This window comes from Bombina bombina, chromosome 3 (assembly GCF_027579735.1).
Source record: "Bombina bombina isolate aBomBom1 chromosome 3, aBomBom1.pri, whole genome shotgun sequence".
NCBI lineage: Eukaryota > Metazoa > Chordata > Amphibia > Anura > Bombinatoridae > Bombina > Bombina bombina.
In genome coordinates, this window is record NC_069501.1 from 299,074,143 (window position 1) to 299,098,259 (window position 24,117).

At 37.8% G+C, this 24,117-nt stretch overlaps 1 protein-coding gene across 1 annotated transcript in view; it reads right to left on the minus strand.

Annotated features, from left to right (window-relative positions):
- The window catches only part of MBTPS2 (membrane bound transcription factor peptidase, site 2), a 274,634-nt gene extending 252,277 nt beyond the window's left edge, over positions 1-22,357 (minus strand). Inside the window, exon 1 of the mRNA XM_053706375.1 lies at positions 22,250-22,357. Coding sequence (XP_053562350.1) covers positions 22,250-22,324 — 75 coding nt within the window. The 5' untranslated portion in view covers positions 22,325-22,357. The remainder of the gene's footprint in view (positions 1-22,249) is intronic.
- Between the last annotated feature and the right edge of the window lie 1,760 nt (positions 22,358-24,117).

The window sequence follows — 24,117 nt, forward strand, 5'->3', positions numbered from 1 at the left end:
CACTCCATTATACACACTACCGGATTATGGACAGCAAGTTACTTTTCCATACATATGCATAACTTAATTTGTTCCTGCTCTGTTTAAACAGCACAAGGTGTGCCCAATCAGGTGTCCAAATGATCATTGTATGGATGTGCATGCTTAAGGACACTGTGGTTTTGGATATGGAGATTCAAGTGTATATGAACTTATAAGTTTTGGATATATGTATGATTATGCTAAGTGTTGGCTTAAACATCAAGCTTATGAACATGGTTTGTAATATATCATGGGCTGTGATCTAGGTGGTTCATACACCCAATACATAAGTTGCAAATCTTTAGACATGAGCTTTAGTATGATATATTTAACACACTAGAAGATACTATATGCGCTCAGACAATGTTGGCCATATGAGAGGTTCAATTAGTATGTAACACAGCACCATGATATAATGAGTATGACACAACACAGTGTAGCCCGAAAGTGTAATTTTTTTGTAATTTTCTGTATATAGTTTGTAACATTTTTTTAGCCAATATTAATGCACAATTCACGTGTGAAGTGCATATATCTACAGCACGATATTGTGTGCACTATCATTTTGACTTAGTCACTATGGCGGTTCGATCTTGTAGGTAGGTACGTACTACTATGAGTCAAGATATGACAGCTTTTGTATTCATTTACTTATATTCTCAATTAGTTACCAGTGCATTTTTACTACTAATGTATGTATCAATGCTATGAGCACAGGGTTACAAATTAACTTGTCGGCATATTTGGAGACATGCACTGGCACTTTAAGAATATCATTAATAGCTGTCTATGCGGTTATTGCACAAATATAAAGAAATACATGTGAAGTATGTGAAATTCACTATCACTTGAGACACTGGCATTGTGTAGTTTTAGTACCATTTCTTTGTGATAACACCGATAAGTATAAGTAGATGACGACAGCATTCTAATGTTGATTGTGGTTTCCATGGTAACAGAATAACTTATCCGATTGGTGGGACATTCTTTACTTGTGGTATTATACACAGCCTTCTTTTTATGGCATCATTATATTCTGCACTAGGGTGTGACAATTTGTATACACAATTGATGTTGTTTTCTTTTATTTTCTTTGATACACTACGATATGTTACATACACAGTTCCGGAAGTGATGTGATTACACTTCCCGTTCTAAGAGATAGTGGAACGCAATATGCGCTCCAGCACGAAACTTTGGCGCCACTTACACGCTAGGTATGAGATTTATTTGTTTAGCATTCACTATATATTGTGTGATTTTCTCTCACTTGTTATGCTGACAAAGGAGACAAGATCCCCGAAAATGTTTCATTAAAGTATATTGACTACTTGTTGAAAAAGTCCTGTGAGTGCAATCTTTTCCGTTATATATATATATAAATGTATATATATATATATATATATATATATATTTTACATATTCATGATTTAACCCCTTGACTGCAGTAATGCAAAACTGGGAGTTAACCCAGTAACTAGAAAAGCACAAAGCAAAGAATTTTAAACCCTCGACTTTCCCTGTTACATTAACAGCAGTAATTTAAAGGGATAGGAAAGTCAAAATTAAACTTGCATGATTCAGATAGAGCATGTCATTTTAAGACACTTTAAAATGTGCTTCTATTTTCAAAATGTGCTTTATTCCTCTTGGTATCCCTTATTGAAAAAGAATACGCACATATCCTACACTAGTGAGAGCTAGCTACTGATTGGTGCCTGCACACATTTGTCTCATGTGATTGGCTAACTAGATGTGTTCAGCAAGTCTGTCAAAAAAGGTGAAATAAGGGGACAGTCTGCAGATACTTAGATACAAGGTAATCACAGAGGTAAAAAGTATATTAATGTAACTGTGTTGGTTGTGCAACACTGGAGAATGGATAATAAAGGGATCATCTATCTCTTTAAACAATAACAATTCTGGTGTAGACTGTCCCTTTAAGCTAAACAAGCAAATATATTTGCACAAATAGTAAAATCTTATTAAAGGGGCATCATGTGAATTGTCTCTTGTGAGACAGCATGTCTGTCATTTCACAATAACAGGAATTAAACCTGTGATAGCATCATGTGTTAATGTGCCAATTCAACAATAGAATGAAAGAAGCTATTGTCCCCAGCAGACAGACACATCTTGGCTGAAATAGACTTGCCTGAAATGAGGTTCCTCGCATTGGCTAGTTTACTATATCTGCAGGACATAAATAAAATACTTGCAAGTATAAAATTCTGCTTCCAATTTCTGCTGAGACAAATTACTTTTCTCATAACATATTAGTCCTAATCTTTGTGTGCTGGCACATCTGATTAGGCCAGAATAAAAAATGCTGTACAGAAAATAAGAAATTTGATTTCTTACCCCCCAAACTGTTAAAGGTATAGGAATCCCCCACATTTTTCTGTCATTGTAGAACATACAATTTTAAACAAACTTTCCAATTGACTTCTGTTATCAAATTTGCTTCATTTTCTTGTAATCCTTTGGTGAACTAACAGCACTGAACTACTGGTAGCTAGTCAGCCAATCACAAGAGACAAAATGTGTGCAGGCACCAATCAGCAGCTAGCTCCCACTGGTGTATGATATGTGCATATTATTTTTCAACAAGGGATACCAAGAGAATGAAGCACATTTGAAAATAGAAGTGAATTTAAAAGGGTCTTAAAATTACATGCTCTATCTGAATCACGCAAGTTTAATTTTGACTTTCCAAACCCTTTAAATTGTGCTAAAGGTTTATGCAAATACAAGACAAAAATGGGTTTCACATGTACACATGCTTTGAAAGTACATTTGACTTGAATATTATAAAGGTGTGGCTGCAATGCATTGATGATCGCCAGTTAAAGCAGACACATCTTAAAATTTTACAATTGTTTTGTTGAATATTTATCTGAAGAAATCAATCATGAATCTTCTGACTTTGATAAACATTAGGGGGTCAATAACAATCTTTTAACAATTTGCTCATGAAATAGATTTTTGCTTTGAACTCAAATTGGTTTTTGAGTTTCTTTAATTTTCACAAATATATTACCAAATTAAAAGCCAGCAGCTGCAAATTCCTTTTCAATAGAAATGCTCCTGGGCTTTTTTCGTGTGTTAAAGGTATAGTCTACTCTAGAATTTGTATTATTTAAAGAGATAGATAGATAACTAAAAGCACATACGCAGCATCTAGGTGAACTGTGAATTTTCTCTGGCATATCGCTATATAGTATGCAAATGGAGCACCAACTTATTGCGGCATTACATGCCTTAATGTACACCCTAGACTATCGCCATCAAGAACTAGTGGCCGAATTGAAAGCCGCGACAAATTCATCTCAACATAATACTCTGACAAGAGAAGATGTAGAGGAGTCTGACTGGCAGGAAATGAACTTGTCAAAATGCAATAATGCTATACCCCAGGACATGGTGGACCAGCTTACAGCAAGCAAAGCGGAACCTGGCTTGCAGATATCGGAACAGCTGGGAGCAACTACACAAGTCAGCACTTCTGCCAGAGTACAGCTGTTGGACGCGCAAATCGATCGGAGCTCATACGCAGGAGATGGTGACCTGATCTCTATATGTAAGACCCTTCTCTCTCCAGCCCCAGCAACGGGAGTTGTTATCAGCTCTGAGCTAAAGATGGTTATAACTACCACACGAGTGTCGGTCACTACTCTGGATAACGAGTTGCAAGCTTACTGCACTACCGGTCCTTCGATACCTATGAGATCAAAGCAGCAGCCGGGAAAACTTATTGTCATCCGTAAGCAAGGCCACAACTTCTACTACCGCAGCCACCCAAACCTCCCCATAGGAAACAAGAGCGAGACAGATATCATCAGACCCTCCGCGGCCACGCAACTACGGTTTGGAGATTGTGGATTTGGTAATATACTCCATGTACTTGTATTTAGAATTACCTTCATCATGCCTCTGCCTGGAAAACTTACTCCTACGTTATCCCATCTAAGAATTGGAATAGGCTAATTACTCCCAAGTCCTAGCCTGTATTAAGTGTGACTCTGGCATTAACTTTCATAAGGCAACCCTACATGGTGGCGACTGTTGTGTATTTCCATAAGATTGTAAGGGCCCATACCCCTCCAAATACCGATGTATGGCTTTACCCTAGTACGCTATTCACCAATTTCTTTATAGTACATACTCCTTAATGTACTCAATATCAGAGTTTTAGCTATTATGGTATGTTTACTCACTGACTTGAGCTTTATTTACATGTTCTGTTTTAGGGGTGCTACCTGTATTTTTAATGTGTAAATTATCCAATGCATATATAGACCCTGAGCCCACTCAATAGCTTATGCTTAATTGCCGAGCTTATAGATTGATCTGCTTGGTTAGTGATTATATTTTGTCAAACCTAGATATAGGAGGTTATATACCCCCACCCCCTGCAGATACAGCTATATACGCTTAACAAATATGTGCAACATAACGCCATTTTCTCTTATAAATGCCTGTGAAGCAAGTACTAATAATAGCATGCTAATAATAGCATGAGGGAATTAGTTTGTTGCCAGCTGAGCCTTTTTTTTTTATTTTTTTTTTTTTAGAGGCTAAATTAGAATGAGAAAAGATCTTAGATATATAATGGTAACAGTAAGCCTCCGGAAATGCTATATCACGTACAAGTGTATACCTATAAGATAAAAAAAAGTCCTGCTGTTTAGATATAATGTACTGTTTGCTTTACTTCTACCATACAGGTATGTTTCCCACAGGTCCACCTGATGCTATAGCATTTGTCCAACTTTGCCTTATTTAACAGCCTTGGTTGTTTTGAACACTTAGAGATGTATATAGCCCTTGAACCAGTAAGCCTTATTATGTGATGTCACTCCTTCAAACTATATAGCGCCCTTTTAGTTTTATGAAGAGGAATTGATATCACAATAATAGAATCTGTCTTTTCGGATAAGAGACAATAAATTGACTAGTTAATCTACCTACTATGTTGTTAATAAGTAATTGTATTTATCTTCAAGCCCAAACCTAGAGGATAGCTGTATATGGTCCCACGTGGTCCTTCTTAGTTATAAGTCACGCCTACAATAGGCAATAAAGCTTAGCCGTTAAAAGCAAAGTATATATACCACACGGCAGAACAGACCATTATCATTATAAAACCCTATATGATGGTGTTCAGTCTGTACAAAATTTGCTATATGTCTTATAACTCTATAGCCACCTGCTGACATGGGTTTGTCCTTTTCTGTATATACATTTATAAAGGCATATCTGATGTACACTGATTACATCCATTTGCTTGTAATAAAGTTTTAGATTTAGGTAGTAGCTAAATCCACAGCTCATTCAGCCTGCACAGTTAATATTGTTGTTATGAATAGACACCCTTGCAGTTAATAGTATACATCATTATGTGTTAGTGCTTGTTAACCTTGCTCTATGTACATCTCTCTACGATTAGTAGGTTTATGTTTTGTATGTTCGCCTATGTAACCGAGGGGAATAGCATATAATACAGCTCCTATAGGTTTTATGTTAAATACACGACGCAATATCTACTTGCAGAATGGTTATATTAGTTAAACAGAGGCTCCCAAGGGGCAGGCATATGCCACATGTTCACATGACTAATAATTCATAGCTGGGTAACTAGATTTCTTAGCCCATTTATTTTGCTACACTACCAAGATTAATAGGCCCCTCCAAGTCTCCTACTATACTCCTATATTCCTAGGGCTCCGCCCTCCACTCCCTCCACTCTCTCCCTAATATACATAGCGGTGCTTACCCGCTGAATATCCCCCTTCCCCCACTTATTATACACGTATTCATGCTCCTTCTGAAGCTATTAAAGAACTAGATTTCTGGTCATCAGTTATCTATTATTTCCTAAACTCTAGGTCCATTGGGCCTAAAACAAAGCTCCTCATAGGCCAGCTATGCATGATATAATTTGAAGCTCCTAGTGAGCTAGACTCCTGACCATCAGATAGCTATTATTTTTCATATTTTTGGCCCATAGGGCCTGAATCTTTGTTCCTAACAGGTCAGTCACATGTGATATATTATTGAAAAATCGAGGTTTCATTAGCCTTTCACCAAGCTATTGTATGATTTCCGAAATTTTTCGGGTAAATAGGTTTGTATTTTGTACCTTTTACAAAATGGTGTATTGTGTTTTATGTATGTTCTACGCAAAAACCTCAATAAAAAATTATTTAAAAAAAAAAAAAAGAGAGAGATAGATAATTCCTTTATTACACATTCCCCAGTTCTGCATAACCAACACAGTTATATTAAGATACTTTTTACCTCTGTATCTAAGCCTCTGCAGACTGCCCCCTTATTTGAGTTCTTTTGACAGACTTGCATTTTAGCCAATCAGTGCCTTCTCATTAGTAACTCCAGTGTGAGCACAATGTTATCTATATGGCACAGATGAACTTACGCCCTCTAGCTGTGAAAAACTGTCAAATACAGTGAGATAAGCGGCGGCATTTAAGGGCTTAGAATTTAGCATATGAGCCTACCTAGATTTAGCCTTCAACTAAGAATATCAAGACAACAAAGCAAATTTGATGATAAAAGTGAACTGGAAAAGTTGTTTAAAATTGCATGCCCTATCTGAATCATGAAACTTTATTAATTAATTTTGACTAGACTGTCCCTTTAAAGTGATGGTAATTTCTATAATTTTAGAAACCTAAACCTAATAATAGAGCTGATAACTAGTAGAGTCGCTAACTTTATTTTTAAAACATCACTTAGGTATTATTATATGATTCTTACTATCATATAGCTGCATCCGTTCACTCCGCCCCCTTGTTGTTCCTAGTTTGAGCCCAGCGTGTTAGAGAGCGGTCCGACCCCCTCTGCTGACGAGCTTGCTAGGACAGTTATAATTGGATGCTGTTAAAATTTGCGATCAGAGCTTCGTATCTAATGAGCTGTGGGCATTGATTTCTTCAAAATTGCAAATGTGGAAAAGAACAGTTTTTTTTCCCCCTAAATGCCACAAATCTAATTGGACAACAGCATTAACGTCATTTTAAATAAAATGCACTTAGTGGTGGGGCTGCCGGAGCACACAATACAATCGGATCGGTTTGATTGAAAATACAATAATAGATTTGATCATTGAAAGTTTCCATGAATGAAACACATACGGCTAGATTTAGAGTTCTGCGGCCAAAGGGGTGCGTTAGCTACGCGTGCTTTTTTCCCCCCGCACCTTTTAAATACCGCTGGTATTTAGAGTTCACAGAAGGGCTGCGTTAGGCTCCAAAAAAGGGAGCGTAGAGCATATTTACCGCCACTGCAACTCTAAATACCAGCGTTGCTTACGGACGCGGCCAGCTTCAAAAACGTGCTCGTGCACGATTCCCCCATAGAAAACAATGGGGCTGTTTGAGCTGAAAAAAAACCTAACACCTGCAAAAAAGCAGCGTTAAGCTCCTAACGCAGCCCCATTGTTTCCTATGGGGAAACACTTCCTAAGTCTGCACCTAACACCCTAACATGTACCCCGAGTCTAAACACCCCTAATCTAACACTTATTAACCCCTAATCTGCCGCCCCCGCTATCGCTGACCCCTGCATATTATTATTAAGCCCTAATCTGCCGCTCCGTACACCGCCGCAACCTACGTTATCCCTATGTACCCCTAATCTGCTGCCCCTAACACCGCCGACCCCTATGTTATATTTATTAACCCCTAATCTGCCGCCCCCGCTATCGCTGACCCCTGCATATTATTATTAACCCCTAATCTGCCGCTCCGTACACCGCCGCAACCTACGTTATCCCTATGTACCCCTAATCTGCTGCCCCTAACACCGCCGACCCCTATATTATATTTATTAACCCCTAATCTGCCGCCCCCAACATCGCCTCCACCTACCTACAATTATTAACCCCTAATCTGCCGACCGGATCTCACCGCTACTCTAATAAATGTATTAACCCTTAAAGCTAAGTCTAACCCTAACACTAACACCCCCCTAAGTTAAATATAATTTACATCTAACTAAATAAATTAACTCTTATTAAATAAATTATTCCTATTAAAAGCTAAATACTTACCTGTAAAATAAACCCTAATATAGCTACAATATAAATTATAATTATATTGTAGCTATTTTAGGATTAATATTTATTTTACAGGCAACTTTGTAATTATTTAACCAGGTACAATAGCTATTAAATAGTTAATAACTATTTAATAGTTACCTAGTTAAAATAATTACAAAATTACCTGTAAAATAAATCCTAACCTAAGTTACAATTAAACCTAACACTACACTATCAATAAATTAATTAAATAAAATACCTACAATTATCTACAATTAAACCTAACACTACACTATCAATAAATTAATTAAATACAATACCCCAAATAAATACAATGAAATAAACTAACTAAAGTACAAAAAATAAAAAAGAACTAAGTTACAAAAAATAAAAAAATATTTACAAACATTAGAAAAATATTACAACAATGTTAAACTAATTACACCTACTCTAAGCCCCCTAATAAAATAAGAAAGACCCCCAAAATAAAAAAAAATGCCCTACCCTATTCTAAAATTAAAATAGAAAAGCTCTTTTACCTTACCAGCCCTGAAAAGGGCCCTTTGCGAGGCATGCCCCAAAGAATTCAGCTCTTTTGCCTGTAAAAAAAAAAACATACAATACCCCCCCCAACATTACAACCCACCACCCACATACCCCTAATCTAACCCAAACCCCCCTTAAATAAACCTAACACTAAGCCTCTGAAGATCTCCCTACCTTGTCTTCACCACGCCGGGTTCACCGATCGATCCAGAAGAGCTCCTCCGATGTCTTGATCCAAGCCCAAGCGGGGGGGCTGAAGATGTCCATGATCCGACTGAAGTCTTCATCCAAGCGAGAGCTGAAGAGGTCCATGATCGGGCTGAAGTCTTCATCCAAGCGGGAGCTGAAGAGGTCCATGATCGGGCTGAAGTCTTCTATCAAGAGGCATCTTCAATTTGTTGTAATATTTTTCTAATGTTTGTAAATATTTTTTTATTTTTTGTAACTTAGTTCTTTTTTATTTTTGTACTTTAGTTAGTTTATTTAATTGTATTTATTTGTAGGTATTGTATTTAATTAATTTATTGATAGTGTAGTGTTAGGTTTAATTGTAGATAATTGTAGGTATTTTATTTAATTAATTTATTGATAGTGTAGTGTTAGGTTTAATTGTAACTTAGGTTAGGATTTATATTACAGGTAATTTTGTAATTATTTTAACTAGGTAGCTATTAAATAGTTATTAACTATTTAATAGCTATTGTACCTGGTTAAAATAAATACAAAGTTGCCTGCAAAATAAATATTAATCCTAAAATAGCTACAATATAATTATAATTTATATTGTAGCTATATTAGGGTTTATTTTACAGGTAAGTATTTAGCTTTAAATAGGAATAATTTATTTAATAAGAGTTAATATATTTTGTTAGATAAAAATTATATTTAACTTAGGGGGGGTGTTAGGGTTAGGGTTAGAATTAGCTTTAGGGGTTAAAAAATTTATTAGAGTAGCGGTGAGCTCCGGTCGGCAGATTAGGGATTAGTGCTTGAAGTTAGGTGTCGGCGATGATAGGGAGGGCAGATTAGGGGTTAATACTATTTATTATAGGGTTATTGAGGCGGGAGTTAGGCGGATTAGGGGTTAATACATTTATTATAGTAGTGGTGCGGTCGGCAGATTAGGGGTTAATAAGTGTAGGTAGGTGGCGACAACGTTGGGGGCGGCAGATTAGGGGTTAATAAATACAGGTGGCCCTCGTTTTACAACGGTTCAATTTACGCCGTTTCAGAATAACAACCTTTTTTTCCAGTCATGTGACTGCTATTGAAAAGCATTGAGAAGCAGTGCATTTATTAAAATAGACAGGTGAAGCTGTCCACTCGTTTTGCAGCAAAGCCAAGCAAGCTGAAATTAATCAGTTTAACCAGACCTGAGCTATCGAGCAGATTTCAAAGGAACAAGATCTTCCTGTCTATAAATCAGTCCAGATTGGAATGCATAGAAAGAACTGTTTGCAGAAAAAGCAAAAAGTGAAGTCTGTGTTGTGTGATTATGTTATTAGGTTTATAATGCTGTTTAGCAAATGTTTTTGTTCATTTAACTTAGTTTAATTATATATTCTGTGTTGTGTGATTATTTTATTAGGTTTATAATGCTGTTTAGCATTTAAAGTCTTCATTTCAAAGCTTTAAAAATAATGTATTAGGTGTTACTTATGACAATTTTCAGAGGGGCCTGGAACCTATCTCGCTCCCATTGACTTACATTATAAACTGGGTTTCAATTTACAACGGTTTCGATTTACAACCATTCCTTCTGGAACCTAACCCGGGCGTAAACTGAGGGCTACCTGTATAATATAGGGGTCGGCGGTGTTAGGGGCAGCAGATTAGGGGTACATAGGGATAATGTAGGTGGCGGCGGTGTACGGAGCGGCAGATTAGGGGTTAAAAAATTTTAATAGAGTGGCGGCGATGTGGGGGGACCTCGGTTTAGGGGTACATAGGTAGTTTATGGGTGTTAGTTTACTTTAGAGCACAGTAGTTAAGAGCTTTATAAACCGGCATTAGCTCAGAAAGCTCTTAACTACTGACTTTTTTCTGCGGCTGGAGTTTTGTCGTTAGATTTCGAACGCTCACTTCAGCCACGACTCTAAATACCGGAGTTAGAAAGATCCCATTGAAAAGATAGGATACGCAAATGGCGTAGGGGGATCTGCGGTATGGAAAAGTCGCGGCTGGAAAGTGAGCGTTAGACCCTTTCCTGACTGACTCCAAATACCAGCGGTAGCCCAAAACCAGCGTTTGGAGCCTCTAACGCTGGTTTTGACGGCTACCGCCAAACTCTAAATCTAGGCCATAGTTATTTATATAGTTGCATCGATTGATAATAGGCAGGCTTGTTGAATTTACCGATTTTCAGATAGAAACTGAGAAGTCACCCAAAACTGACAGATACAATAACCCTTTCAAACCTCTTAAAGGGACATTATACACTCATTTTTTCTTTGCATAAATGTGTTGTAGATGATCTATTTATAAAGCCCATAAAGTTTTTTGTTTTTTTAAAAAATGAATAGTTTTGCTTATTTTTAAATAACATTGCTCTGATTTTCAGACTCCTAACCAAGCCCCAAAGTTTTATGAGAATACCGTCAGATACCTTCTCCAACTTGCTCCTGTTTGTGTAAAGGGTCTTTTCATATGCAAAAGAAGGGGGGGGGGGGTCTTATTTGAATTGATTTGCACTATTATCTGTTTGCACAATTATTAGCGGATCGCTTGATATTGCTGATTATAGGTACTGTACTGTATAGATAAATATGCAAGGCTTTGTCCTGTTCTAAATCTATATAGTCCTCCTTAGCGCTTTAACCTTTTGTTTTATATTTTTTAATTAATTAATGTACAAAATTCAACCTCTAATTTATATATCTGTTATTTTAAGAGCGGACTAGATATTTTTTCCCTAACCGTATAGCAGATTGTTTACCATTGCGCATATATATATATATATATATATATATATATATATATATATATATATATATATATATATATATATATATATATTCAAGATATTTTTATGTTAGAATGAAATCCAGGCTTACTTTGTTGTTCACAACAGAAGGGAAATACTCATTCACATGTGTCACATTAACCTATTGTAATTTAAATCTATCCTCATCACTGTTAACCCATCTGAATGCCATCTTTATCTTGGAATAATGGACATACTGGAAAAGTCACATCAGGGACCCAGCAGCTCCAAATGGCAGGTAGTAATTATTTTTTTTATTTTAATGTTCAACTCTAAGTCACAGTCGCTATCGCACTGTAGTGACTGTCACTAACAGTACAGGCGTCTTCATAACCGAGCTTTAAAAATGGATTGTGCAATTGCAATCCATTTACATCCTCACCAATGCTAAACCATGTGAATGCCAATTGTATGTTGGCATGATGGGCATACTGAGTATGATGCTCAACTGCTACAAATTTTGTATTGTTTTTAACAATATTTATTTTAATTTTTGTTACAGTAAAGTTTGGCGTGATCTTAAAACAAGATGGAGACTATGGGTTTCTATTAAAAGGACTTTAGATATAATTTTATACAGATTTTAAAAGTACTGAAACTGTAAAGTGGGAACCCACTCCACTTCAACATTGTATCTGCATAGAATATATTCAAAAGAGATTATGACCGGTTTATACAGGATGCAAATTCATGCATGCTAAGTCTAAACACGGTCACGACAGTGCGTATGCCTATTTTATTAAATGCACGTTCACAATGGAGCAATCTCGTTTAGAAGTTTAATAATGTAGGAACAATATATACCAACCCTAATTCTTGGGCCATTGACAACCCATCTGCCCCCGCTTCCTCTAAACTTCTTTCACTCACATCCTCCTTCGGTCTCTCACAATCCACCCTACTCCTTTTTCTTTCTTTTTTTTTTTTTCCTTTTCTTTTCTAGCTATAATAACCAAGTTATATGTCTGGATATTAGGGAGTGCCAAGCCAGCTGATACCTTAGAATTCATGAGCCTATGGAGAGCAATCCACGGTCTCTTGCCATTCCATAGAAACTTGGAACAAGCCTTATTATATATAGTGATATCTTTTTTATGCAAAAACCAAGGAATGTTTTGCAAAATATAGAGGAGTTTTGGAAAAATGATTGATTTAATCAGGGTCACCCGAGCGGTTAACGAAATCGGTAACATGGCCCATTCCTCCAGCTTTTTCTTGCACGAGTCCAGCACCATCCTATGATTTAATCTATACCATTCTTCCGAGTTTCTGGATAATCGTAAGCCAAGATATGTAATCTGGGAAACTTCTCGAAAAGGATGTTTCACATATAGTGAGGGGTTTTTATATATCCACATTAATTCTGATTTAGAAGTATTGATCTTAAATCCAGAGATTTCCCAAAACTCTTGGGTGATACTCTGTAGAATGGGTAAAGAAACTTTAAGGTTAGATAGAAATAGTAGGAGGTCATCCGCATAGAGGAGAAGAACCAACTTCTCGCCCGCCAATGAAATCCCCTCAAGTTCTTGCCGTAATCGAATAGCCAGAGGTTCTACACTAAGATTAAACAGGAAGGGGGAAAGTGGACAGCCCTGTCTAGCCCCTCTGAATAAATCAAATCGTTGAGTAGATGTGTTGTTAATAATTACTGCGGAAGAAGGAGTACTATAAATTAAGCGTATATAGTTGTTAAAGGATCCCGAGAACCCAAATTGATCCAGCACGGAAAACAGATGGTCCCAACTGACCCTATCGAAGGCCTTCTCCGCATCAACCGTTAGAATAGCCTTATCTATACTTTTGTAAGGTTCCATAGACTCGTACTTGTTCCAGAAAGATTCAAACAAGATCAATAGTTTCCTCGTATTCCTTACAGGATTGCGTCCAGGCATAAAACCGGATTGATTCTCATGGACTAAATCGCCCATGTGGGGTTTCAGTCGTGAGGCTACGATAGCTGCGAGCAGCTTATAGTCAGTGTTTAAAACCGAAATAGGTCTAAAGGAGCTTGGTAACTCGGGATCTTTGCCCTTTTTTAGGATCAATGAGATGTTTGCAGATGAGAAGGCAGAGCATCTCGTGTTCTCTGAGAAATAAAAATTAAATAGCTTAGTTAATATAGGTATCACCTGGGGTTGTAGGATTCTATAGTATTCAATAGGGAGAGCGTCTGGACCGGCAGCTTTGTTGGGTTTCGCATTCTTAATTGCCCATGATATTTCCTCTTCAGTGATGGGTGCATTAATAGCGTCTCTGGCCTCTATGGATAGACGTGGTACTTTAATCTTACCCCAAAATGCCTCTTTCTTATCTAGTTTAGGGGGATCTTGTCTATATAAATTCAGAAAGAATTCAAAAAATACTTTTTCTATATCGGCGTGCCTCGTATATCTCCTGGCTTGTTTAATAGAAGCGATTGCACATCTGGGAGAGGATTTAGCTAACCTCGCTAAAAACTTCGCCACTCTACCTGTAAAACCCCCATATCTTGCTTTCATTTTAAGTTCTTCCTGGGCACTAATCTGTTTTGTGTGTGTGTGCATCTCGAAGTGTCTTTGCTGTAATATAAGCCTCCCAATCCACCCTACTCCTGACTCACCGTGATGGACACTCCATCGACCTGGTATTTTCCTACCTCTGCTTTATATCTGACCCCACCTGTCGCCCTTTTCCCATTTCAGACCATCACCTGGTCACCTATAATATTAATGCAAAAGCTAAACCCACTTCTCCATCCCGCCCCCGCAGAAATACACATGCTGTGGACCCGCTCCAATTTTCCAAAAAGTATTCAAAATCGCCTCCCTTACACTTCCACTATAACCTGCCCTGATCTCGCTACAGCCCACTATAACAAAACTCTCTCCTCTGCACTAGACACACTTGCCCCTCCCCAGCTGCGCAAAACACCACATAGTCAGTTACAGCCCTGGCATGCTCAGCAAACACACTATTTGCAAAAATGCTCTCGTACTGCTGAGCGTGTCTGGAGGAAAACTCACTCTGAACCTGATTTCATACACTATAAGTTTATTCTTTGTTCATACACTTCTGCCCTTCACTTAGACAAGCAAACCTACTTCTCTTCTCTGATATCTACTCTTTCCTCAAACCCTAAACAACTCTTTTCCACCTTTAACTTTCTTCTCTACCCGCCTGCTCCACCACCCCCGTCTGTCTTTAGTGCTCAAGCCCTGGCAGACTACTTTTTTAAACAAAACACGTACTATCCGAAGCAACATCCCAATACCAACCTGCAATATTCCAACAACAGGCCCAATTACTCGCTCTTCCACCCTCTCTATCTTCCATCCAGCCACTGAGAATGAAGTTTCTTCCTTACTATCTTCCTCACGCCTCACTACCTGTCCACTCGACCCTATCCCTTCCCATCTAATACCCTCCCTATCTTCCACCCTCACTCCTGCTCTTACCCACATCTTCAACCTCTCTCTCTCTACCGGCTCATTTCCATCTTCTTTCAAACATGCAAAAGTCATTCCCATACTCAAAAAATCCCTCCCTCGACCCTAATTCTCCTGAAAGCTACCGCCCCATATCACTGCTTCCACTAACATCAAAACTCCTTGAAAAACTAGTTTACAATCGCCTAACTCACTTCCTGTCCACCAACTCCTTGCTTGACCCATTGCAATCCGGATTCCGCCCAAAACATTCAACTGAGACTGCCCTTACCAAGGTTACAAATGATCTCTCTCCAAAAAATATTGGCCACTACTCTAAACTCATCTTACTCGACCTCTCAGCTGCCTTCGACACAGTTGACCACCCCCTCCTCCTACAGACCCTTAGCTAGGGATGCACCGAAATTTCGTCCTCAGAAAGTTTCGGCCGAAAATAGCATTTTTTGTTATTTCGGTTTTGGTTTTTTTGCCTTTTATTTTCGGCAAAATTATTGTGTAGCATATTTTAAATTTGATGCCAGCCTAGAGCTGCTGTTTGAGTTCATTACTTGACTTACTGTTTTGCATATAATAATAGTTTTCTAGGACTATAATTTATTTTGATAATTGGTAACAAAACAAAAACGGTTAAATCTGATTCTGTTACACAGAACTAAATAAAGAATAATACTAGCGATGCACCAAAATTTGGGCCGCCGAAAATGTGCAATTCCAATTTCGGCCCAAAGAGGACCAAAATGGCTAAAAATGTACAGCCCTCCCCTGTTCTATTGAGTTACATGTCTATCCTTAGCATAAGGTGAGCAGCACAGCACTGGCATGGTACACAGAGCACACACATAAGTACCATTACATGATGATATTTGAAACCAGCAGAGAAGGAAACCAAAGTTCTGAATAGTGAATACAAATATCAAAGGAGGATAAGCAACATGTTTATAAACACTTGATATTATCAGACACAGCCCTAAGCACACACAGTGAATATCTTTAAGCCTTATATACAGTGCTCATACATCAGCCTCTTGTGCGTAGACATTCTATTCGCCTGAGGCAAATATGCGTGCACACTTTATAAGCATAAGCCCCAAGCTCGCACACAGTTTGTACAAATTAGCACCCACCAGACAGTGTATACAAAAAAGCACAGTAACTTTCTATAACCACCTTGCACGTAAGGTTGTAGCTAAGTCCAGTGGTCCTGGTGATAGGTGATAGGCAGACTCCATTTGGGGCTCCGGACATATAATCTGACGGGTCAGTGTGAGACCCGAACCAGGAACTAGGCAGAGATACGATGAGAGACGATCAGGTGCAGCCATCGCACGGATAACTACACCCAAAACCAAAACACATGTCCACCTCGTATTGTTGTCTGGCTATAACCACGCTCTCCCTTATAGAGCTCGAGTTTCACTGCAGATCACGCCATACTGTACAAGTGACCATGTCCATTTGTTGGAGCTTTCCCGCCTACAAGCTCTCTCAGCTACACACACACACTGTAGTTAAAAAAGAAAAAAACAATTTCGGTTTCGTTTCGGTTTTTGGTCAGGATCATCCTGAATTTTCGTTATCTGTTTCGGTCCAGAATTTTCATTTCGGTGCATCCCTACCCTTAGCTCTTTTGGCCTCTGTAACACTGCTCTTTCCTGGATTCACTCTTATCTTTCCCACAGGTCTTTTTCTGTGTCATTTGCTGGTGACTCCTCCTCTCCTATGTCTCTGTCTTTTGGAGTACCTCAAGGATCTGTTCTGGGTCCTCTACTCTTCTCCATCTATACTTCTTCGCTGGGTAAACTGATCAACAGTTATGGCTTCAAATATCACCTCTATGCTGATGACACCCAGATCTACCTCTCCACCCCTGCTCTCTCTCCCTCTGTCCTTTCTCATGTCAGCGACTGCTTATATGGTATTTCTTCCTGGATGGCCTCTCGCCACCTAAAGATTAACATGTCCAAGACTGAGCTCCTTCTTATCCCCCCGCAAACTCTACGCCGACTTCTGACTTCTCTATCCCTGTTGACGGCATCACCATTTCCCCATCGCCCCAAGTCCGCTGCCTCTGAGTCACACTTGACTCAAATCTATCCTTCATCCCCCATATCCAATCGCTTTCTACATCCTGACGCAGCCATCTACGCAATATTTCCAAAATTCGCCCTTTTCTGAGCGCTGACACCACAAAGCAAATAATCCACTCCCTTGTTATCTCCCGACTTGACTACTGCAATAACCTACTAGCTGGCCTTACTCTTTCCCATCTCTCCCCCCTTCAATCCATCCTAAATGCCTCTGCCAGGCTGATCCACCTTTCCCGTCGATCTGCATCTGCTGCACTTCTCTGCGAGTCCCTTCATTGGCTCCCCATTCACAGCAGAATTAAATTCAAAATTCTCACCCTTACATACAAAGCTCTCACCAACGCCGGTCCCCTCTACCTATCCTCTCTAATACACAAGTTTACTCCAGCCTATCCACTAAGATCCAACAATGACCTGCTCCTTGCATCCGCAACTATCACCTCCTCTCATGCTAGACTGCAGGACTTCTGTCGTGCAGCACCTACCCTCTGGAACACTCTCCCTCGTGCTGTCAGGCTTTGCCCTAATCTGTCTTCCTTTAAATGTTCCCTGAAGACTTTTCTGTTCAGGGAAGCCTACCACCCAACTCAATAATAAATTAACTTCACTTACCTAATATTTCCCTCATCTAACTCTGTATTAACATCTTTCCAAATCTTGCAGTCCTCACCTCCTGTTTCTCAACCTCCTACCCTTCTAGATTGTAAGTTCCCACAGGAATAGGGCCCTCAATCCCTCCTGTATGTGTTTGTAAATTTTGTCCTGTCTCTTACAAGTCTTGTATTGTTTTATTTAAATGAATTGTATCCATGGACAGCGCTGCGGAATATGTTGGCGCTTCATAAATAAAGTAAAATAATAATAATAATAACAATACTTTAACATGCACTGCCATGACCATGTTTGGACATAGTTATTCAAACTTTAACATTACTGAGCTATATGGATGTATCTACCACCCACACTGCCCCAGCAAAATGTTCAACTTCAGGACATAACATATACAAAATATATACATATACATCTCATTGTAGTGTTGTATTTCCATGAAAACCATATTTGGCAATTAAAGGGATATTAAACAGTGTTAAAGTGAATATAAAAAGAAACAACTTTGTTTAAAAAAACAGCATATAACTTACTTGTTTTATTTATAAATTAGCACTTAGAAATTCTCAGTGTAGCCCGGCCCCCTAGAGCAGAGAATTTTCAAAATCTAAGTTTTTTTCTGTATGTCCTGGGCATAGGCAAATCTGACTCCCTGATATCTAGTCTATTAACTAGCCTAGCAGTTATATGACAGCAGGCTAATATAAATCTTCCTGTAAAAGCCTCCTTTTCCTTGTAGGGCTGTGACAGGAAGCACAAATGTAATGTAAAAAAAGAAATAAAAAGGCAAAATCTATTTAAAATAGATGAATAATACATACTGCATTTATTTTATTAGTGGGACAGCCTACTTGAATTTTTTTAAAAAAAAAAAAAGATAAATACTTTTATTACCCATTCCCCAGCTTTGCATAACCAACACTGTTATATTAATAAACTTTTTACTTTATAAATAGGTTCTAAAATTTGAGGATTTACAAGAGATTGATTTATGTAAACCTTTGATTAAGAGGATTTTTGTTATAAGTGGACTAGAAATTCACCCACATTAACGCTAACCCAATACTCACTTTGCCTACCTCATATGAGGTAGGAACCCTATACGGGAGTACAAAAATATAAGCAAACAACTTTATTGTTCTGCATCTATAGTAGAGTTTTTAATTACCAGGCCATTAAAAAAATTATATATGATTTGAAGTTATGATTATACAGGAAATCCAATAAACTAATTGTAACAATATTAAGATTTATAAAAATATGCAGGCTGCCTATTATGTAAATGGGACTAGATTTAGCAAAACAGAGAAGGAAAACAATTTAAGTGGTCTTTTTGATAACAAGCTAAGAATGAGTGAGTAATGCAAAGAAGCGACTTCTTACTATTAAAAGAGGCAGACAGAAGAATGCATAATTTTGTCGCAATATAAATCCCTGGTAAGACCTCGCCTTGCCTATGGAGTGCAATTCTAGGGCCAATTTAAAAAAAAAACAAAAAAAAAAAAAACACAACATTGCAGAATTAGAAAAAGTTCAGAGAAGGGGAGGTGGTTAGAGAGTTAATATGATTACTTTATACAGAGTTGGTAGAAGCTCCATTTAGTCCAAGCAATTGTTTGTGACAAGAGGTCACATTTTAAGACTAGAGGAAAGGAGATTTAATCTCCGTCAACATAAATGTTTTTTCCACTGCAAGTGCAATCAAATGTCCCCATGTATAAAAAAGGTGTGCAGACAGCTTTTCAACTTCAGAAGCTGTCCGCACGCCTTTTGCTGCATACGAGCAGTGGATCTGTTTGTCCGCTAGCCCATATGCATCATTAAACGCTGAGTGTGTAATGCCTGCCCATTAAAGGGATACTAAACACAATTTTTTCTTTAATGACTCAGAGCATGCAATTGTAAGCAACTTTCTAATTTATTCCTAGTATCAATTTTTCTTTGTTCTCTTGCTATCTTTATTAAAAAAAAAAAAAAGCAGTAATGTAAAGCTTAGGAGATGGCCCATTTTTGGACTGTCAATTACAGAGAGCAATACCTTAGAAATATTTAAAAATTGCTTGTTTGTATGTGTTAAAAGGGTTGGCTCTCTAAATGGTCAATGTAAGTTCAATTGGCAGCTTCTTTATTGTAAATCAGGTAGGATCTGTATAGCTTAAACTTAATGTACATCTTTCTTCTTTCAACCGCATCAACTATTTTACTATGTTACTATGTGCAGCCACTAATCAGCAGCTAGCAGTAGTGCATTGCAGCTCCTGAGCCTACCTAGGTATGCGTCTCAACAAAGAATACCAAGAGAAAAAGTTAACAGATTATAAAAGTAAACTGGAAACTTTAAAATTGCCTGATCTATCTAAATCATGACAGTTCTGATATGACCAACCTGCCAGACAGATTGACTGTTACAAATCGGCTCTATGGTAACTAAACATGTATGTATATTATACTAGTAAAAAACAAAATCAATTCGTATACAAATATAACAAGATATGCTAAGGTGCACAGATACTGAACCAAGCTAATATCTATAAGAGGCGCCAAGCTATCAGTATGTGGCAATCTCACTGTAACCTATATAAGATATGTGACAGAATATATAGATATGTAACAAAATACAGATATAAATCACAGATTAAAAGCACACAGATAAAAGAACCAACGTAAAAACAAATGTTGTGATCACAGAGCAAATAGTTATATAAAATAAGACCTAAGACCAAAGTCTAATACTGAACCAGAGTCCAAAATATATAAAAGAGTCCTTGAGTGGATTAGAAGACTCAATTTGATGACAGGGAAGTTCCACACCCCCAGGAAGCTCCTCTAAAGTGTCACGCCAAAACACAGGAGAGAGATTCTAAAATACAAAAGATAGAGGTCGCCATATATAGCAAATCAGCTGGTCACATCAGACAATTGAGTGTAAACAGAGTCAATCATACTCACGTGATTAGAGTAGGGTTGCCACCTCGGTCATGTTTTCCTGGACACTTATAAGTTACACATGCTGCAGGGTGGAACAAAAATAGTGCATATAAATAGTGTTGTCCAGAAACACAATACATGTTCCTGCCTGCATACCCTGCGGCATGTGTAACTCATAAGTGTCCAGGAAAACATGGCCGAGGTGGCAACCCTAGATGAAGAAGTGCTATACAGGCAAGCCGGATCCAAAAAGTCGTCCGGCAGACTCTTAGGCACAACTGGAGCAGGGGTGATCCTCGTCCCACCGTGATAGGGAGTCCAGAGATTATTACTAGAAGCCACAAAGGGCACCCAGCAGCAGTCAGCAATCCAAGGGAGAATAAGATGCAACAGCAAAAAGATGTACGAGTATAAAAAGTTTTAATATAAATGTTTAAAACAACAGCAATTAGTTTCCTGAGTGGCACAGCACAGTTTCCTCAGGCTATCATGGGACAAGGATCACCCCTGCTCCAGTTGTGTCTAAGAGTCTGCCGGACGACTTTTTGGATCCGGCTTGCCTGTATAGCACTTATGTGCCTCTCATCACGTGAGTAGGATTGACTCCGTTTACACTCAATTGTCTGGTGTGACCAGCTGATTTGTACTATGTGGCGCCCTCTATCTTTTGTATTTTAGAAAATCAATTATTTAAAAAAAAATACATGAAATAAGGAATGTTGAATTTTAAGAACTAGACATTAGAACAGCTAAACCATAGGGGAGGCCAAGTGAAAAAAAAATGTCCATGTCTACATTGATTAAAGGTACAAATAATATGTGAACCCATTCAATAATAATAATATTCCATTAGGAATGAATTATATTTAAATAATACACTATATCTATTTATCATCTATCTATATGTATATATGTATGTGTGTGTATGTGTGTGTGTACTATATATATATATATATATATATATATATATATATATATATATATATATATATATATATATATATATACAAACAACAAGTGTTTTGCAAAAGAGATTTTCAGGGACATTTCCAGGGACAAAAAAAAAATCCAGGGACATACAACAAAATCCAGGGACTGTCCCTGGAAATCAGGGACTGTTGGCAACTATGCATCAATTAAGTCCATAAAACACACTTGCCACAAATGTAGTCACTGTTGAAAAACCAAGGTTATACTATAATATTCTGCTTACTATTTTATAGTAAAATAACGTTGTGTGTCCAAGACAATTATTAAGACGGCTAAAATTAGTGTATGTGTAAATTTTCATCAGAGCACTACTTGACAAATCTGAATCTTTGATAATTTATGTCTGCATTGTTGTCAGGAAAACAGAAAACTACAACAGACGATGCAATAGTTAATACTTGCACTCGCTTCTAATGTATACAGTTTTATATATATATAAAAAAATATATTATATATAGAGGTCGTATCATTATATTACAGGATCACTCGTGATCAAATAAACAACCGTGAAGCAGTTCCTCCCCCGATTCATATTCAGTGACACATAATCGGCAAGCAAAAAAATAAAAAAAAATTGTATAGTTGTATGCTGCCTCACCAAGAAAAATGTATCAGCCAGGTAAATAGCGCACCATCCTCCTAGCACAACCACAACCAATGGTATTGGAATCATTGCTATCTGAAAGAAAGATATGCCAGTTCCTTGTCATAGCGGAACGAAAGTTTTGCGGAACTAAATGTTAGTCTTCTAGAGTTTCCTACCGGACAGTTTCTGATATCGTACCCATTACTTTGTCATAGTAATGACGTCTAGTACAACATTTACGTTGCTTTCGTATTTGCTTCTGGCGGAAGCACTGATTTTAGAATAGTGCTGACACCACATATGTATTTATCTCGGTTCAGTCAAAGCCATGTGACTTTTTTTTTTTTTAAAAGGTTTTTACTACGTATTGGGCTAGTAGAAACAGTTGTGCAAATTATGAGCAATATAATTAATTATGCAAATGATCGTAGTTCCACGTGTTGTTTAGGCTTAGCATTTCTTCCTTTTAAATACTCGTGTTATATTTAATAGGCCTACCAACCATTTTATTTTAGTAACCACCCTGCAAATGGGTTAAAAACATAGTTAAAGTACTGTGGAATGGAAATTGCCACTGATCCTTTCAGTAGCAATGGTCTCACAGAGAGCATGCAATATCACTATAATCGCATTTTAAGTAACACTTTAGTTAAAGGGATATGAAACCCAAATTTTTTTAGAGCATGACATTTTAAGCAACTTTCTAATTACAGACATCCCAAGTCTCCCTGAAGTTCAGGGAGTCTCCCTGATTGTATTAGCGGCTCCCTGATGCCAGCAAATGGAGTGCAATCTCCCTGAAACTCCAAGTACTATGATCCAATGTGGCCCAAATCCGGAAAAGTGTTTCTTTAAGGAATGCCTTTAGTTGCTGGGACGTTATAGAACCCTCAAAGCATGCTTCAGTAACCAAAAAGCCCCCACTGATTTAAAAAAAAATAAAACACAAATACTAACTTATTTACTGCACGTAATTCAACTTCATATTCTAAAATATTTAAGCACTCAACAAGCGTACAATCACTGGAAAATAGGTTTGTTGTATGTCATTGTGCAATGAAGCTACTTTTTTATGTGACTTTAGTGGGAAGCTATTTTAATGAAAAGTCTATCTTATTTAGGGTTTCAAGGTGTCCAGTTTTTGCAGGTTTGGATGTCTGTAATTAACTCCTATTATCAATGTTTCTGCATTCTCTTGGTATCTGTATTTAAAAAGCAGGAATGGAAGCTTAGGAGCTGGCCCATCTTTGGTTCAGTACCTGGGCAGTTCTTGCTGATTGGTAGCTAAATTCAAATCAAACAGTTGTAGCGCAACATAGCAAATCAAAAGGTAGTGCAGCATAGCAAATCAGATAGTGGTAGTTCTGTATAGCAAATCAGACAGGGGTAGTGCTGCATAGCAAATCAGACAGTGGTTGTGCTGCATAGCAAATCAGATAGTGGTAGTGCTGCATAGCAAATCAGACAGTGATTGTGCTGCATAGCAAGTCTGAGAGTGGTTGTGCTGCATAGCAAGTCAGACAGTGGTTGTGCTGCATAGCAAGTCATACAGTGGTTGTGCTGCATAGCAAGTCAGACAGTGGTAGTGCTGCATAGCAAGTTAGACAGTGATAGTGCTGCATAGCAAATTAGACAACGTAGTGCTGCATAGAAAATCAGACTGATTTGCTATGCAGATTCGCTGCATAGCAAATCAGACAGTGGTTGTGCTGCTTAACAAATCAGACAGTGGTTGTGCTGCATAGCAAGTCAGACAGTGGTTGTGCTGCATATCAATTTATTGATTGTTTTACCAGATTTGGATCTCAGTATAATACTAGCTGTCATAAATTAATATGCATATTACTAGTATATATATATAAATAAAGATGAGGGATACA